General features: G+C 41.9%; 1 protein-coding gene across 4 annotated transcripts in view; it reads right to left on the bottom strand.

The window, feature by feature from the left end:
• The window catches only part of wdr27 (WD repeat domain 27), a 79444-nt gene that overhangs the window by 25690 nt on the left and 34730 nt on the right, over positions 1 to 19024 (bottom strand). For all 4 annotated transcript variants that reach the window (XM_077236584.1, XM_077236583.1, XM_077236586.1 and 1 more), the window contains one exon: positions 7241 to 7343. In XM_077236584.1, the coding sequence (XP_077092699.1) occupies positions 7241 to 7343 (103 nt within the window). The remainder of the gene's footprint in view (positions 1 to 7240; positions 7344 to 19024) is intronic.

Genomic DNA, 19024 nt, shown 5'->3' on the forward strand with positions numbered 1-19024 from the left:
GTAAGTATGATTAAAAAAAAAGAAATTAATACTGTGGCGAAGGACGGCCGAGGGACATGAGAGAACGGCGCGAGGCCGGTGGTGCGATTGCTAATGAGCAACACCTGTGAAGCACACCGGTCTCGCATCTCTCACGGAGGAGCGGAAGCATAAAGGAGGAGCGACAACGTTGATGATCGAGAGAGGAACAGGCCTGGTTTTATGTTGTGTTTTGGTTTTTGTATTTGTATTTTATTTTAGCCAGCAGTCGTCCGTGAGGGGCTGCTGGCAGTTTTATTTATTTTCGGTACCCAGCAGTCCGTCGTCTGCGAGGGGCTGCTGGCGGTATTTTGGTTTGTTTGTTTTATTTTAAATACAGTTTCTTTGATTGTTCGCCGGTTCCCGCCTCCTCCTTCCCTGAACATTGCTACAAATACTTATTCAGCAAGGATGATCAAAACCGACAGTAAAGACATTTATAATGTTATAAAACTGTTTATTTTCAAATAAAATTCTGTTCATCACAGGAATAAATAATAAAACCGATATCTTAAATTGTAATGTAATACTTTACAATAAGGTTTCATTAGTTAACATTAGTTAACTACATTAGTTAACATGAACTAATAATGAACTGAACCTCCAAAGCATTTATTAATCGTTGTTAATTTTAATTTCAACATTTACTAATACATTATTAAAATCAAAAGTTGCATTTGTTAACATTAGTTCATACACTGTGAAGTAACATGAACAAACAATGAACAGCTGTTTTTTTTGTTAACTAACTTTAACAAAGATTAACAAATACAGTAACAACTGTATTGCTGATGTTAGTTAATACTGTTTTGGTTCTCCGGGTGTCTGCCTGGACCCTTTGTCTGCGCACCGCCCTCTGGAGATGATGATGGGCGTCCTCCCAGACCCTCTGACTCTCTCGGAACCAATGTCAACAGAAGGAACATCAGAGGGCTCTCCAGACCACGGGAACAATGGAGGCTGGTAACCAAGTACACACTGGAAGGGAGTGAGTCCAGTAGCAGACTGACGTAGGGAGTTCTGTGCGTACTCGGCCCAGCCTAGGAATTGGTACCAGGAGTTCTGGTGACCATGCCAGAAGGTTCTCAGGAAGCGCCCAATTTCCTGAATCTTCCTCTCCGTTTGCCCATTCGTTTGAGGATGGTAACCTGATGAAAAACTGACGGCCACACCTAGGAGTTTGAAAAAAGCGTTCCAAACCTGGGAGATGAACTGCGGGCCTCTGTCTGAAACAATATCCTCTGGAATTCCGTATTATCGGAACACGTGGTTGAACAGTAATTCAGCTGTTTCCAGGGCAGTAGGGAGTCCTCTTAATGGGATGAGACGGCAGGACTTGGAAAAGCGATCAACAATCACAAAGATGCAGGTGTTACCTTCGGAGGGTGGTAGGTCAGTTGCAAAATCTACTCCTAGGTGTGACCTAGGGCGGTGGGGAATGAGCAATGGAAGGAGCTTGCCGGAGGGAAGATGGCGTGGGCTTTTGGTGATAGCACAGTCTGAGCATCCCTGGACGAACCTTCTCACATCCCTGGCCATGTTGGGCCACCAGAAGCGATCTTGTAGCAGTGAGAGGGTGCGATTGGCCCCAGGATGACCAGTGCCCACGGAAGAGTGTGCTGAGTGCATAAGGTTATTGCGTTGTGACCGAGGAACAAAGATGTGGCAAACAATGACTGGGTGGACATCCTGGTGGAGATGGCTTAGAGACACTGGAGGAAGTGATCTGTTGATGTAGGGACCATTTAATGGGACTCAGAAGAATCTTTTGGGGGAAGATGGGTTCAGGATCCTCTGTGTTTTCCTCGGGATTGTAGAGACGAGATAGAGCGTCTGCTTTAAGGTTCTTCGTACCTGGACGATATGAGATGTTAAAGTTAAAATGAGTGAAGAACAAAGCCCACCTCGCCTGCCGAGGATTAAGACGTTTGGCCTCCCGGAGATATGAAAGATTCTTATGATCAGTGAGAACTGTGAATCTTTCCTTGGCACCCTCCAACCAGTGTCTCCATTCTTCCAGAGCGAGCTTGATGGCCAGGAGTTCTCTATTGCCGATGTCATAATTAATCTCTGCTGGGGAAAGTCCATCTGTCCATCTGGATACCATGCTTACTAATGTTGTAACCGAGAAACGTTACGGATGTTTGATGGAAAGTACATTTCTCAGCATTGAGGAAGAGCTGGTGTTCTCGGAGACATTGAAGGACCTCCACAACGTGATGGCGATATTCGGCCAGACTCCGGGAGTAAATCAGAATATCATCAATGTAAACAATAACGGAGTGATGAAGGAAATCCCGGAGCACCTCATGCATGAAATCCTGGAATACGGAGGGGGCGTTTACTAGACCATACGGCATGACCAGGTACTCATAGTGGCCAGTAGGTGTCACGAAGGCTGTCTTCCACTCGTCCCCCTCACGTATCCGGACGAGGATATATGCGCTGCGGAGGTCCAATTTAGTAAACACGGCGGCACCACGAAGTTGTTCCAGGGCTGTTGGGACGAGAGGAAGTGGGTAACGGAACTTGACGGTGATGTTATTGAGTGCTCTGTAATCTATGCAGGGCCACAAGCCTCCATCCTTCTTGGCTACAAAGAAAAAACTAGAAGCAGCAGGGGAAGTGGAAGGTCGGATGTAGCCTTGTTGGAGCGCCTCTGCAATGTATTCTTCCATGGCTTTCTGTTCCGGAAGTGAGAGTGGATGGATCTTACCGTGGGGCACTGGTTCATCCGGTAGGAAGTCTATGGCGCAATCCCAAGGTCGGTGAGGTGGTAGTGATGACGCTCTTTTAGGGCAGAAGACGTCACTGAAGGGAGCGTAACAGGTAGGAATTTCAACCGACTGTTTCTCGACAGGGCTCTCGATGGATGTGAAGTGGATGGGAAGAGGAGTAACGGGTCGAGGAAGACAATAAAAACAGTTTGGGAAACACTTATCGCCCCACTTCAGGATTTCTCCGGTGGTCCAGGAAAGTGATGGATTGTGTTGTGCCAACCATGGAAGTCCCAGAACTATATCCGCAGTGGAGTTCTCCAGAACCAGCAGGGAAATGGATTCGATGTGAAGGAGTCCAACCTGTAGCTGGATGGGTCCTATTGTGTAACGTACATTATTTTTGTTGAGTGGCTTACCGATTATTGACTGAACTTGATATTGGACCGGATTGCGCCTCTTCGGGAGGTTGAGCTGGCGACAGAGGGAGTCGGAGATGAAGTTGCCAGCGGACCCGGAGTTGAGAAGGGCGTAGACTGGAATCGAGAAATGGGAAGTTGAAATGGTTACTTGAGTAGTAAGTGGTTTCATACTGCTGGGGAAGTTATGGATTACACTCACCCATGGACGTGGTGGACGAATGGGGCAGACGGAAATGAGGTGTCCTGCAGCGCCACAGTATAAACAGAGACCCTGGGCCATCCTCCTCTGTCGCTCAGAACGTGAAAGACGGGTGTTGTCAACTTGCATGGGAACTGGTTCTTGAGAACTGGTTAGTTCGGGTTGACGAGATGGAAAAGGTGAAAACTGGCCCTGTAGATCTCCTAGGCATGGTTGCATACGACGATCGGTGCGGATGGCGAGATGCATGAACCTTTCAAGACCAATGGCATCGTCGTATGCAGCGAGATGTAGTCGCAACCACGGATTCAAACCTTGCCGATAGGTGGTAAGGAGCGAACGCTTGTTCCACCCGCTGGCTGTTGCTAGGGTTCTAAACCTAAGAGTGTAATCGGAGACAGAATCAGCATTTTGTTTGAGGTGATATAGTTTCTCAACCGTGGTTGAATCGCCATCCGGAATTCCGAAGACCTCCCGGAAGTGAGGAACGAAGTTGTTGTGTGTTCGTGTGACTGTAGTATCTTGATTCCAGATTGTTTGGGCCCAATGCAGAGCTTGTCCCGTCAGCAAGGAAATTATATACGCGATTTTTGCGCGTTCGGTGAGATAGCGCGGTGACGGCATCTCCAAGGCCAGTGAACATTGCAGTAGAAATCCCTCACATTCCTCTGCCACACCAGAGAAGGGTGCTGGAGTGGCCATGGGACTGACGACGGCGGGTGGTGAAGAAGGATCGGTGTCGGATGACGCAGAAGTAGCTGAAAATAGTGCATGTTTGAGGACGTCCACCAGTTCTTAGAATGATTCAGGGGAACTCATATTGCAGCTGTGTTGGTCTGGTCTTCTGTTACGGAACAGACTCCAGAGTAAACAGGTGAATTGATGATAAACAGGTTTATTGGTATAACAGATGATAAGTCACCACAGTCAGAGGAAATAGATGACAGTGCTGGAAGGTGGATGATGGAAATACCAATAGACTGTCCTCACTGGTGATGATGAGTGATAGAGAAGGTAATAGATGGATCTCTGATGCTTTAGGAGAGGGACGGAAAGATCGCTGGAGAACGTAAGGAGATAGCAGGAGCCTGAGGTGAGGAATGGAGAGGTCGCCGGAGATCAGGGAGAGATCGCTGGAGACCAGGGATAGATCGCTGGAGTTCAAGGAGAGACTGCTGGATAGCAGGTTAGTTTGTCTTGAAGAGAGTCTGAACATCTATAAATGAGACCAGACAATGTGACTTTGGTTGACGAGTGCTTATATACAGACTGTGAAGAGGATCTGATGACGTGCAGGTGTGTGGTGATTAATACTCAGGTGATAGTGATCTCTGTGATTGTGTGGTGATGAAACCTGGCTGATCTCTGACAAATACATTAATGTAAACAAATTCAACCCAATTGTAGTGTTACCAATTGTAATAATATTTCACAATATTAATGTATTTTTTGATCAAATAAATGTAGCTTGTGTGAGACTGAAAATCTTAAAGACCCCAAACATTTGAACGGGTTTAATTTTCTTCAACCAGGGTTTACAGCATCATTTACAGCATTAACAAATTAATGAAAAGATAAATAATGCCTTAGATGAGGAAGAGAAAACCGGCCATTAAAAAATCTGCCATATAGATAAAAACATGAGACCTATCACAGCAGTCTGTTTGGGTTCCTCCATATGTTTCTTATTGAGTTCTCGGAAATACATTGAGAGTGTTCTGGAAAAGACACGGGTCTCTGTGCCAGAAAGAAGCCAGAGATAGCTACTGTAACAGGTTTTTGCAACAGGTTTTCAATTATGTGTATATTTAAGGCATTTAGCAGATGGCCTTATAGAACACTTACAAATCAACTTCAGCTTCAGGGGCAAACCTAACATGGTCAACAGATAGGAAGCCCATGAGATCTGCCAACACTATGTCCAAAAAAGACGCAATGTGACAAAGCAATATGCAATAAATGCTTCTTCATGTTCAATATTTTATCTTAACCAGCTATCAATGGAATTTAGTCAATGGCTTGCTTTTATTTATTTTCTCTTGACATTCCTCTATTTCTTTTGTTTTTAAATGGATAGCTCACCTAAAATTCTATCATCTGTATATCCAAATCTATCATTATTTCTTCTGTGGAACACAAAATAAATATTTTGAAAAACGCCTCAGTGCTATATTTTGTCCATACAATGAAAGTCAATATGCTCCAGAGTTGATCTGGACACGGAAAAAAGATTTTCCACTGAACTAAAGTGACATTAAGATTGGGTAAATGATCATTTTTATTTATTTATTTTTTGATTTTGGGGTAAACTATCCCCTTAAATTACTAATAGGTAATGGCAACACAGTTAAAAGCACAATTTACAATGTGGTTAAAAGCATAATTTGCCATGTTTTCCACGTCATCACTCCTATGAGGTCAAAATCAATCACTTTTTGATGATCATACTTGTATTTGGTACTTATGGTACTTAAAATAAGGCTTGGGATTAATGCAGTAATGAGATGGCGATAAAGTTATTTTTTTCTGTGATTGTCTTGTGAAATATAAAATGCATCAACAAATTCATCTGGCTTATCGAAATCTCAAGACAAAACTACTGTTCTCTCCATTCGGCTTCCAGGAAACACTGGAAAGCAGGCGGTGCTGTGGAGATCTTCTCAAAACTGCTTTACCCAGTGCCGGCGATTAATAACAGCTATCAACACGCACATATTATTCCACTGACTTGAGCAAAGACTAAAAACACATACACAAACAGAACAGAGACGGCAGTCCTCCCACACTGGCAACGAGACACATATGGAAAAGTAATTTGATTGATTCAAAAAGACAAAAATAAACATTTATTATATCCAAAATATGGCTAATAAAAGAAAAGAGTAAGTGGCTGCTTTAAATGGTAAGTTTGTGTAAAGCCTGATGATCATGCTATCCAGCTTGAGAATAAACCAAAGAGCATCTTTTGCTTCATTGGAAGCGAGAAAATCTGACCATCTGTATAAAGACATTCACAATCAATTTTATTTGATTAGTGACCTAGAAATATTGGTGAATCCTAAATATTTCTCTTTAAATCCTAAATCTAGGTCATTCATGAGAATTCGTATAAGTCAAAACCCAGTATCGCGAGTCATCACAGTTTTTTTTAAGGTCAATGGGACAATAGCTCTGTAAAAGATACAATTTTTTTTCTCAGAGCTCTTTTAACCACAGAACACCATGAAAGTATGGATATCCAACTGTTTTCCTCATATGAGTGAACTGTTTTGACAATCCTGGCAAAGGACATAAGACATGGAGAAGCTCAGCAGTTAATGTGACGCAGCTGCTGGATATGATAAGAGATACTCAGAGAGGGAGAAATAAAGAGGTCAATGGAAAAAAGTGGCCTGTCTGTCCATCTATCTATAACTATTAAGAAAGAAATAATTTACTTTTGGCTGTTGAACTTGAACATTTTCTAAATTTGAAACGGTCTTTACATATTCAAACTCAAAGCATTTTCATAATAACATTTTCATAACTCCGATAAGAGAAAAGAAAAAAGTACTGACAACAATACCTGTTTTTACCTATAATGTGAGAAATGTGGTGTTAAGCGGTCCTGAATGGCGGTTTTATTACCTCTGTCAAGATACACAGGCTCACACTGGGCCAGAACAGGATTATCTGATTTACAATTATGCTGTACATTTTGTACAATGCTTGTGAAAAATGTAGAGGCACTATGAATTATAGGTCTTATGAATTCTATTACACCTTGTGCTTATCATGACACCATAAAACACTCAACTTAAGCAAGAAGAAACTATTCTCAATAAACACAGCAGAAAGAGACGAGGGTTACAGGACACTGTAGCAGATGTATTAAATGTACTCACACAATGGTCCTCCGAGCCAGTAGCTATGAAGCGTCCACAGGGTGAGAAGGCCGCAGTGCAGTTATGACAGCGGTTAACATGGCTCTCATAGCGCCGAACACACCTGACAGAGATGGACAGAAAGAAAGAAAGAGATATTAATTAGTTGAGTTTTGTGAATAATTCTACAATGTGCCAAATTTAAAAAAAAAAAATTGCGGCTGCCGGAACTGGTTTGCTGGCGCTTTGTGAATAATATGCAGGTGTTTCACATTAAATGCCATGCACTAAAGTCGCCCAACTTTGCCCATTATGCTTTAATTCAAATATTTATCCAATAGGATCCACTCATGTAAAGCAGCTGTAAAATACATATCTAGACAGTATAAATGACTATTGCCAAATTTGAACACATTCACAATATTCCCGTTTGACTTGACCAGTCAGAAATGATTATCTGAAAGAAAGAAAAAAACACTCAGGAAAGTCATCATTCCTTAAAGTGGATCTGTTTAAAATCAGCTTTTCATTTCCAGGCCTTCTTTTGTCTCTCTCTGTAGACATCACATCCTTTAGAATGTAAATATTTATTTAGCAGATACCACTCATCCAAAGCAACATACAGCACCATCTTCTGGAACACTGACCCCATTTACACCTGGTATTAAAATGCGATCTGTATCCAGATAAGTTATCCGGATAATAAAAAACGCATGTTAATGCAAGGTGTAAATACGTTGTGATCGGATCTGCCTGACCACATCTGGAGGTAGTCTGGCTCGCATTGTGTTCGGATCTTTACTAGGTGTAAACGCAATCCGTACCACGTGATGGCATTCGTACCTAGGGTGGCCATACGTCCGGATTTTGGCCGGACAGTCCGGATTTTAAGCCCCCTGTCCGGTGTCCGGCGCAGCCTCAAGCCGGACACTCATTTGTCCTCCTTTTTGGAGTTGCGCTGAATTGTTTTAAAAAAAAATTAACCTAGAAAAATCCCGCATATTGATAGCGGCTGCGTGATGCCCGTAAATTAAAGGTGGGGTATGTGATTTTCCTTTTTGACCATTTTTTCAAATTCACTTGAAATCCTATTCCTGACCCACTTGCTGGCTGTAAATTAGAAGCACTGACATTAAAATTAAGCAATTTAATCATCTGTGGAACGGGCAGGACTCGAAAAACTCCAGCCAATCATTTTCAAGACCGTCTAGAATCATTGGACAGAGAATGCGTCACTCAAACGGTCTTACCATGCCCCCCTCCCCCCACCCCCCTCGCGCGCGTGTCCCATTCGTGGGCATACTCAAAGCTCGTGACCCAGTCACGGTAAGTGTAAGTCGCTCCGGTACAGAGAGAGAGAGAAGGAGAAGGTATAGTTGCTTCCGTTTGGAGAATGTCAGACAAGACACCATCACAGAAAAGGAAATCTATTTTCGAGAGAGCAATTGCGAACAAAACGGCCGAAAGAGAAAGGTCTAAAACAAGGGTCATTCTAGGCGATGCTTTTCAACGTTGGCGGCAACTGAAGGACCAGGAAGGACTACCAACAGATGCGGCTGTGGCATTTTTTCTGCTTGACAGGTGAGAAGCCGATTATCTTGTAGTATTTACTACTAATCAGGGAACTGTCTTTACTGACGATATGCGCACGAGAATTGTAGCTGTTCTAAAGTTATAGCCCAGCCGTATGTAGAACTAGCTAGCTAAACAACCTGTTTGGGGAGGAAGCTAATGTGAGCGATTGTATCTATGTACAGGCATCTGAGTTTTCGCTCGTGCTTGATTGCGCGTCCATGTTTTTCGATTGGGTGGAGTCAGAGCCAGCGTTGGAGGAGAAGTAGGTAGGACTTTATGAGACGTGTATTTTCAAAATCTGCCGGCCGTTTTGCAAATCACATACCCCACCTTTAACTGTTAGTTCAAATCTCCAGGAATCTAGAGCCGCGCATGCGAGACAGAACATACTGTATGTGCTCCAAACTGTGTAGCGCGCGGCAGAGAGCGAGAGACCTTGCGTACCTACCGCGACAGAGAAAAAGTAGAAACAGGCGGTACAGTAATAGCATCTCTAACGATCCTACACCTGCCATGTTGACAAACTACAGCTGATTTCCCGCCACCTCAGTGCTCACGCGCAGGTGTCACTCTGGATGACAGAGATCCGAACTCAATGTGGATAAAAAGAACACATTAAAAATACAAGGTGTAAACGCAAAGGTAAGATCAGAACACTTATTATCCGGATAACTTATCTGGATACAGATCGCATTTTAATACCAGGTGTTAATGGGGTGACTGTGATGACTAAGAAAATGTCCAAATACACAAAATAATTTTCAGTTGAGTAGCCACACATCTGGAATCAGTGATTTCTCTGAAGGTGCTATCAAACAGTCAGGATCCATGTTTCATCATGTGGTCCAGAGGGACTATGTAAACTAATGTGAGACGATGCTTCACTTCATTACTCCCATGCTAGGGGCTGTGTTTGCATTTGCTAGACCACATTTCCCTGCATTCTTTTAGTTTATGCTAAATGATGGAGGTAACATTACTTAAATATATTTAATTATTCGCTTATTGAATTCCATATTGACCTTCAATTTGTCAATATGCATACTGTATAGATTTAAAGGCTAATCATATAGGACAGCTTTCAGGGTCAATGAGGTCAATGTTACAAAGATGTAACAACATGGAATTCAAACACATGCACTTTCATTGGGAATTTAGGGTCTGCACGGTGAGCATCCACAAATTAAAAAGTGCTATTTCAAAATCCACAGATGGGAAAATACCTGTAGAGCTTAACCCAAACCTTTTTTTTTTAATATAAACCTATGATTTGTGCCTAATGAGATCATTATGCCATTATGGAAGTCACAAAATGGCATATAAATTAATTTAATGCTAGCCACATGCCTCTATGGACTAGCACAAGCATAATAAATTAACTCTTTTAATGAGACTACATAGACTGCCAAAGCAGGCTGTTTCAGTCCGCGCAATAAAAAAAAAGCAAAAAAAGCAAACAAAAAACAAACAAACAAAAAAACTGGCATAGACATAACCAGAAAATTCAAAAGATATATAATATATAATATAAAGGTTAAAATAAATTGGAGTGCAACAGAAAAAGCATCATGGCACATCATGGAAGAGTTTGCGTGAGGTTCTTGCTCATTACATGGAGTCGGTTGTTATGTTCACTCTGATTGCTTTGCACGCCTTAATGAATCTAGAGTGCTTTTCTTAGGATCTGGGTCTCAATTCCCATTCTGTACAAGCAAGGTTAATCTGCTTCTCATTACGAGGAAAGTTTATGCTTTAAGAGAAAGAATAGACAAATTTATTGTGTAAAGCCCACATATTTTCTTCACATTTAGTCAACCACCAGAGCGGAAACTAACAGAATGCCAACATGAGAGCCACCACAGACTCTGCATGTAACGGTGCATCAATCCGGGTGTTTGTTCTGAGTTTCTGTTGGTGTGTTTTGTAGACGTGGGTTTGTGGGTGTGTTCACCTGTTTGTTGTTAGCTCCAGCTGACACTTATCAGCCTTCAGCTGCAGCTTATCATTAGACTCGTTAGCTAACACTAAGTTAGCGTTAGCTAGTTCATGCTTACAGCTGTTAGCTAACAATGACTGTACCTAACGTTAGTTGTTTGCTGGTTCGACCAGCTTACATGCATCTTTCATTTGGATCTACGACTCCTCATTGTGACAGAACGAACAGACCACCTTATGGATCCAGCAAGTGCGGAAGAATTGCAGGACATATTGCTCAAGAGTGACACTCGTCTTCAGCAACAGGAGGAACAGTACGGTAACAGACTATTCTATTGAATTTCTTATGTTGGTTGCTGAGTGTGGCTGGAATGCCAAGGCCCAATGGGACATGTTTTTACACGGACTTTCTGAGTACATTAAGGACGAGATTTACGCTTTGGAATTACCCACCGGGGTGGATAGATTGATTGATCTAGCAGTTCAAGTTAATACTCGACTACGTCGACGAGATCGTCGGTCACAACGAGGCCACGTGAATTATTCTTCTGATCACACTTTTTCTCCGGTCGAGACCACAGTATTTCCTCCGGAACCCGAACCTATGCAGCTTGGCAGATCTCGCTTATCCTCTCGGGAGAAACAGAGGAGAAAGGAGAGGGGATTATGTTTTTATTGTGGTACAGCTGGTCATATCGCGCAGCAGTGTCCGGTAAAAGCCAGCCCCCGTTAGTAGGTAAGGGGTTACTGACGGGTGGGGTTGCACAGACTGAATCCTCTTTTTCTGCTACTCATCTCCCTGTGAGTTACACGTCGTCTTTTTGTCAGTACTAATAAAGTTCACTAGCTAAACACTAAGTTAGCGTTAGCTAGTTCATGCTTACAGCTGTTAGCTAACAATGACTGTACCTAACGTTAGTTGTTTGCTGGTTCGACCAGCTTACATGCATCTTTCACTGTATTTTACTGAACTCAGCAAAGAGCAAACCCACCCCGTGACGTCACCGGTTATAATACTGCACAATGGCGGCGCCCTTGCCACGAAAGATATAACGGTGTTTCTTTTATATGTTAACATTTGTCATGTTTCTTATATAATTTTTGATTATAGTGGAAATCCATCTTTTAAATCATGTAAACTTGACTGACTGCTTCATTTCCCCTTTAAGGCTGTGGTGGATTGGCCAACTCCAGATTCCCGTAAGGCCCTACAGAGGTTTCTGGGGTTTGCCCATTTTTACAGGCGTTTTATTCGCAATTTCAGCCAACTAGCCGCTCCTCTGACTGCCATGACCTCCACCAAGACGACGTTCAGGTGGTCGGGTGTAGCTGAAGCTGCATTTACCAACCTCAAGAGCTGCTTTGTTTCAGCCCCCATTCTTGTTGCCCCTGATACATCACGTCAGTTTGTGGTGGAGGTCGACGCGTCAGAGGTGGGGGTAGGAGCGGTTCTTTCCCAGCGCTCGTCCGTGGATGACAAGATACACCCTTGCGCGTTTTTCTCCTATCATTTATCTCCGGCTGAATGCAATTATGACATTGGTAACAGAGAGTTGCTGGCAGTCAAGTTAGCATTGGAGGAGTGGCGCCATTGGTTAGAGGGTTCGGGGGTACCCTTTATTGTCTGGGCCGATCATAAGAACCTTGAATATATTAGATCTGCTAAAAGACTCAACTCCAGGCAGGCTCGGTGGGCACTTTTTTTTCGGTCGTTTTGAGTTTACATTGTCGTATCGTCCGGGTTCCAAGAACATCAAACCCGATGCTTTGTCTCGCATTTTTGACCGTTCCGTTCGCCCGTCCACTCCCGAGTGCATTTTTTCCGAGAGACTCATTGTCTCCACACTCGTTTGGGAGATCGAGTCGAAGGTCCGTGCGGCCTTAAAAGGGGTAACGCCTCTGCTCGGGTGTCCACCGAGTCGCTTATTTGTACCGGAGGGGTTACGGTCCGGCGTTATTCGGTGGGGTCACTGTTCCAATGTAGCATGTCATCCAGGAGTCAATCGCACCAGTTTTTTGGTCAGCAACGATTCTGGTGGCCTTCCATGGCTCATGATATTCAGAGTTTTGTTTTGGCATGTTCAGTCTGTGCGTGTGGTAAGACTTCCAATCGCCCACCGGATGGGTTACTCCAACGCTGTCTGTCCCTTCGAGACCCTGGTCCCACATCGCGCTAGATTTTGTCACTGCCCTCCCAGGGCAATACGGTCGTTTTGACTGTAGTGGGCCGGTTCTCGAAGGCGGCTCATTTCATTCCCTTGCCCAAATTACCGTCTGCCGAGGAGACAGCGGTCGCTGTTGTAGACCACGTCTTTCGGTTACATGGTATCCCGGCAGACGTGGTCTCTGACAGGGGTCCCCAATTTATTTCCAAATTTTGGAGATAATTTTGTCGTTTGTTGGGGGCGAGTGTCAGTCTTTCTTCTGGGTTTCATCCTCAGAGCAACGGGCAAACTGAGCGTGCCCACCAAGACTTAGAGAGAGTATTGCGATGTTTGGTTTCTCAGAATCCTTCCTCCTGGAGCCAGAAGCTCTCATGGGTGGAGTACGCAGATAACTCGCTACCAGTGTCATCCACGGGCCTATCTCCATTTGAGTGTAGCGTAGGGTACCAGCCACCTATTTTTCCCAGTCTTGAATCCGAAGTCACGGTCCCCTCGGCTCACGCCTTCGTCCAGAGGTGCCACCGCACTTGGACCAGAGCCCGTGAGACTCTGCTCCAGGTGGGGGCGCGCACCAAGGCTAAGGCCGATCGCCACCGGTCAAGGCCTCCCGTATACGTCGTGGGTCAAAAAGTGTGGCTTTCTACAAGAATATTCTGCTCCGTTCTGTGTCTAATAAGCTAGCTCCTAAATTTATTGGTCCGTTCACTGTCACCAAGATCATTAGTCCGGTGACAGTCCGTCTCAAACTTCCTTCAGCGTACAGGAGAATTCACCCCGCCTTTCATGTCTCCAAATTGAAACCCGTTTTTCATTCTGACCTTAATCCGCCCACCCCAGTTCCCCCACTGCCACGTCTCGTAGACGGGGAGCCTACTTATTCGGTTAATCGTATTCTGGAATCGAGACGGAGGGGACGCGGATTCCAGTACCTGATGGACTGGGAGGGTTACGGTCCGGAGGAGAGGAGTTGGGTTCCTGCTGGGGCGTCAGTGGCTCAGTGGTTCATGTAGGTTGTCCGAAAGGTTGGTGGTTCAATCCCCGGTTCCACCTGACCAAGTGTCGAGGTGTCCATGAGCAAGACACCTAACCCCAACTGCTCCCGACGAGCTGGGTGGCGCCTTGCATGGCTGACACCGCCGTCGGTGTATGAATGTGTGTATGAATGGGTGAATGTGAGGCAAATATGTAAAGCGCTTTGGTGGCCATTCGGTCTGAGAAAGCGCTATATAAATGCAGTCCATTTACCATATACTGGATCACTCCCTTATCGATGATTACAATCGTCAGGTAAGCTCGCCTTTGAGCTAGCCTTCTCTGGAGATTCCCCGTCGGACTCCTTCCAGGTCACCCGCCTGTTAATCGTGGCGTTTTGAGTATCTCCTGTGCTGTGTCTACAATAAACTGTTTTACTTGCATTTGGATCTACGACTCCTCATTGTGACACAGTGCAAGCACCTTCAAAAATCAGAATGAAAATACCAAGCAGTAACCACCAACAGTCACCTAAAACACTCTAGCAACTACATAGAAGCATGCTAAAAACCAGATAACAGTATCTTCTCTGACTTTGGTTATACCCATTTCAAGGGGTGAACTTGAATGACTATAAAAAAGCTGCCTAAGGACATGATGGCTGTTGAGTGAAAAAGAATCAACTTTGAGGCACAACTGTCGATTTTAAAGGTCGCAGTTGTTTATATTCATTCACTGATTGATTTGAGGATTCTTTCAGTAGATTACATCATAATACCTGTAGTTACTTGTACAATGTAAAAAATGATTGTTGTAATTGGCTATCACAACTTAAAATGTAGCGTTGGAGTAACTTTCCTGAATTTAATTTGAAATAACTCAAATATCCAAGTTGTCATTTATAGAACTCCACATTTAAAGTTGACTAAACTTAAAATTGTAAGGCAGTATGAACATGTGGACAGGGTGAAAAAAAATGTAAAGTTAAATTTACTTTTTACACTGTACCAACACTAATTCTCCAAGAAATAACTAATAAAGCTTTTTAGAAGATGGCAGCTATGACAGAAATAAATTAAGGATGTCAAAACCCCAGGTATTTATTTGAAACGGTGGCTAAACTAACGAAAAATAAAGTTTCAAGCCCAGACGTTTCCAAGCAGCTTAGTAGTAATGCCTTTATGAACTTTTTTACTTACAAGATTGATAATATCAGGGAGAAAATTATAACTATGCAACCGTCTACTACAGTATCGTATCAGACAGTGCACTGTAGTCTCCCTGACGAAAAATTCTATTCATTCATTGCTATAGGAGAGGGTGAATTTTATAAACTTGTTAAATCATCTAAATCGACAACATGTATGTTAGACCCTATACAGACTAAACTACTGAAAGAGATGCTGCCAGAGGTCATAGATCCTCTTCTCAATATCATTAATTCATCTTTGTCATTAAGATAAGTACCAAAAACGTTTTAGCTGGCTATGAATAAACCGCTTGTTAAAAAAACGCAACTTGATCCTACAGAATTAGTCAATTACAGGCCGATCTCGAATCTACCTTTTCTGTCAAAGATACTAGAGAAGGCAGTATCTATCCTTTTTAGAAAGAAATGGTCTCTGCGAGGATTTTCAATCAGGATTTAGACCGTATCATAGTACTGACTGAGACAGCTCTCATTAGAGTCACAAATGAATCAGCCCTGGGAAGGCCTCATGGACACCTCAATAAACTCATCTCTATACCAGCGTGATGACTCTGACCCCCAACCGGATGGAACTGGATAAATATTGTGAAAGTTCTGATCCAATCTGACTTCTGACCTATAATGCTGCCTGAATCATAATCATACACTGTTCGTTCATTGGCCAGAGGAGAACTGACCCCCTGACTGAGCCCGGGTTCTCCCAAGGTTTTTTTCTCCCTTCTGTCACCTGATGGAGTTTTGGTTTCTTGCCACTGTCGCCTTTCTTCGCCTTTGTCGCCATTGGCTTTTGGCTTGCTTAGTTGGGGACATTTAATTTTATATTTAACAATATTATTACAACTTTATTTTTCTGTTATCTCTGTAAAGCTGCTTTGAAACAATCTGTATTGTAAATAATATAAATAAAGGTGTCTTGACTTGACTTGATGTACAAACAATGAAAAATGCTTTAACAGTGTGTTGACTGTACCAGTCCAAGGTCCAGGGTCCAACCGGCGGTGCCCTGACCTCCTGTGCAGCTGAAGACAGAGTGATGCTTCATAAAAAGATTTTAGAAAGTCTTCATGAAGCACTTCAGAGTCTCAATTTCTCATACATAATTCAAAATCCAGAGGGCTGCTGCTCCCATCTTAGTCTGAAATTCAATATACTACTGTATACCTATAAAGGCATCATTGTCACATGCAAAACATACAGTCCCAGAACAGGTAGAGAATGGTGATGTGGAAGATCACAAGAGCTTCCAGAACTCCTTGGCTTTTGGCTGAAGGTTTTGTCTTGGCCTCTGGAATGATGTCACTTGTGCTTTAAATGAAGTTTTGGGGGAGATAAATCTGTTTCACGTGCTTGAAGTTGGAGCACTGTTAAAGAGCCAGCCATTGGAAAAATGGAAAATACACATAAAATGGCTTGCTCTGAAAGACTTCATTGCCAGATCTCAGTTTGTCAATGACTGCAGACAAATGATGTCACTAATTCTCACATATGCTCCTGTAAGCCCGACTCAATCGGCCTGAGAGGAGGCATCCGATCAGCGTGTGAAGGTCTCTGCGCGTTACTGTCTTTCCGCGTGGCAAAGTGATTTGATTAAATTAAATACATTTTCTCATTTGTATCAACTCGATATTTCATCTGACTCTATAAATGAAAAAGGTTTTAATGATATCTGTGCATCATTAAGTATGACCGAATGTTTGACTATTCTTTTTAACTCTTTACTGAAAAATAATGTCAGAGTCGATTAGAATAAAATCAAATGTTTACAATTTATTATGTCAGGTAAATGTATCACACCAATTGCATAATCAGTTCAAAGATAATAATACAAACATCAAATGCTCTGAAATAAAGAGAGAAGATGCAATACCTTGAGATTATAAAATACATGATGCAAAGTGTTTTGCTTACACTTCGCATCACGGCTATTCTGGGTTACAGAATCGCGCCGAGCCTCTCGTTGTATTTCATTATATAGACAGACCAAGGCAGAAACCTCTTTTCAAATGTAAACATGAGTTCACAGTGGGAATTTACATTAATCACCGTCCCAGACTTACTGGGGGCAGAAGTTGATTTACATGTAACCATTTGCTAACAATGGGAATTTTAAATGAGTTTACACCTTCTGAGAGCAGGAGACCATTTGCCTGGAAAAACCCACCCTCCTCTGTGTTCAAGTTATCTCTAAACTCTTATAAAACTTTATTACCTTTTGGTTTACGTCTCAGAAAATATCACGGTTTACAGGATTAATCAATTATTAAATAAATGGTATTATTAAATTATGGTTATTATTATTATCATCAGTTAAAATGACAGTTAAATTAAAGAAAACAGGTTTTTTGGGGGTTGAACAAATACTTTTATTATAACAAACTTGAAACCAATTGTTTGTTTTGTTTATTAAATTTTCAATAGAACATGTCTAATCAATTAAATTCAACAATTGATAATGAATTAGATTAACAACTCATTTTTAACATTAATAATTTATTAAATTTTTTAAGAATAATATAGTCCTATGAAATGTATTTTATTCATAAAATTAATGTTTCTTTTTATGATTTACTCCAAATATATTATCAAAAACGGTGGCAATCAAATGAAAATTTAAACTTGTGTCCTTTTATTTTTTGGGGAAGAGCTGCAAAAAACAGATTTACTAAATTAAAACATGGACAAAAAATATATGCCTTAATTAATGTTTAAATAAATTGTATTATTATTGTTGTTGTTGTTATTATTATTATTTTGAGAAGTACATTCTATGTATGCCTACAATAGTAATATATTTCTGTCATAATTTCTCCTAGTCAAACCAAACTTTTATTTTGATGGGTTGTAGTGATGACCTGTTTCAAAGTGTAAGCCTTTTTGACTATGGTTTTTCTCAAATAAAATGATGAAAATGCTCATTAGGCGTTCTCTCAGAGTAGCTCTGGAAAAGTTCATGTATTCATCATGTATTCAAATTGTTTGTGAGATGCTGAAAACACCACGCGTACTTGAGTATGTAGTAGACAAAGTGGAGCAGCTCATTCACACCGATTCACAGAAACGCAGAACAAGCAGGTTATATATTTACATAGCAGTGTTTTTGCGCTTAAATATTCCAAGACCATGACCAGGATTTATTGCACAGTTCTACTTTCGATGTATTCATCCATCCATCATTTTGCGTGTTTTATGTGACATCTTCTGCGTTATGTAAATTCCATTTTCATGACTGGATTCCGGGATTCCCTCTGCATCACGTAAATCATTCGGCCTTACGTTATAATCGGGACATACCTTTATCTGCAGGAGGGATGGTGTCCTATGTATCCTCCTTTTGCAGCCACTTTGTGTCCACATTTTTTGCAAATTGGATATCTATCCTCGGGGACAACCACACTTTTTTCTACATCCAAAGTATTTCCATACTGGCCATAATTTGTTTCATAAGAATTCGAGGGCGCTTCGCTTTCAGCTTCAGCTGGGTCTCCGTCACCTTTTTTGCGTGTTTGTAGTCCCGCCCTTCAATCAATGCAGTAGTTTCCTGAGTGTGATTTTTTTTCTCCCTTGTATTATTTTTTACTCAGTAATGGATATGATTTCAAATGTAGCGAAGTACAATACTTCAAACAAAACATACTTAAGTAAAAGTAAAATTACAGATTTTAAAAACTACTTAAAAAAGTAGAAGTAGCCTACACAAAAAAACGACTCAATTACGTATCGCGAGTAAATGTAATTCGTTACTTTTCACCTCTGGTATTTTGTGTTAAGTGTTTTTAATGCTTTCCTCCCTGTGACAATTTTCCTTTCTAATCCGGTTCTAATGATCTAATCCTTCAAAGAAGTGAAAAAATATTCTATACAGCAAGGTTGTTTTTAGGCAATCAGTGTGATGATACCATTTTCCTGCAGCTCAAGAGTGATCAGTCATATGGTTTTTACAACTAAGGT

Source organism: Siphateles boraxobius, unplaced genomic scaffold, assembly GCF_051911475.1.
Source record: "Siphateles boraxobius isolate OS27281-9 unplaced genomic scaffold, OSU_SipBor_1 20, whole genome shotgun sequence".
NCBI classification, from domain to species: Eukaryota; Metazoa; Chordata; class Actinopteri; order Cypriniformes; family Leuciscidae; genus Siphateles; species Siphateles boraxobius.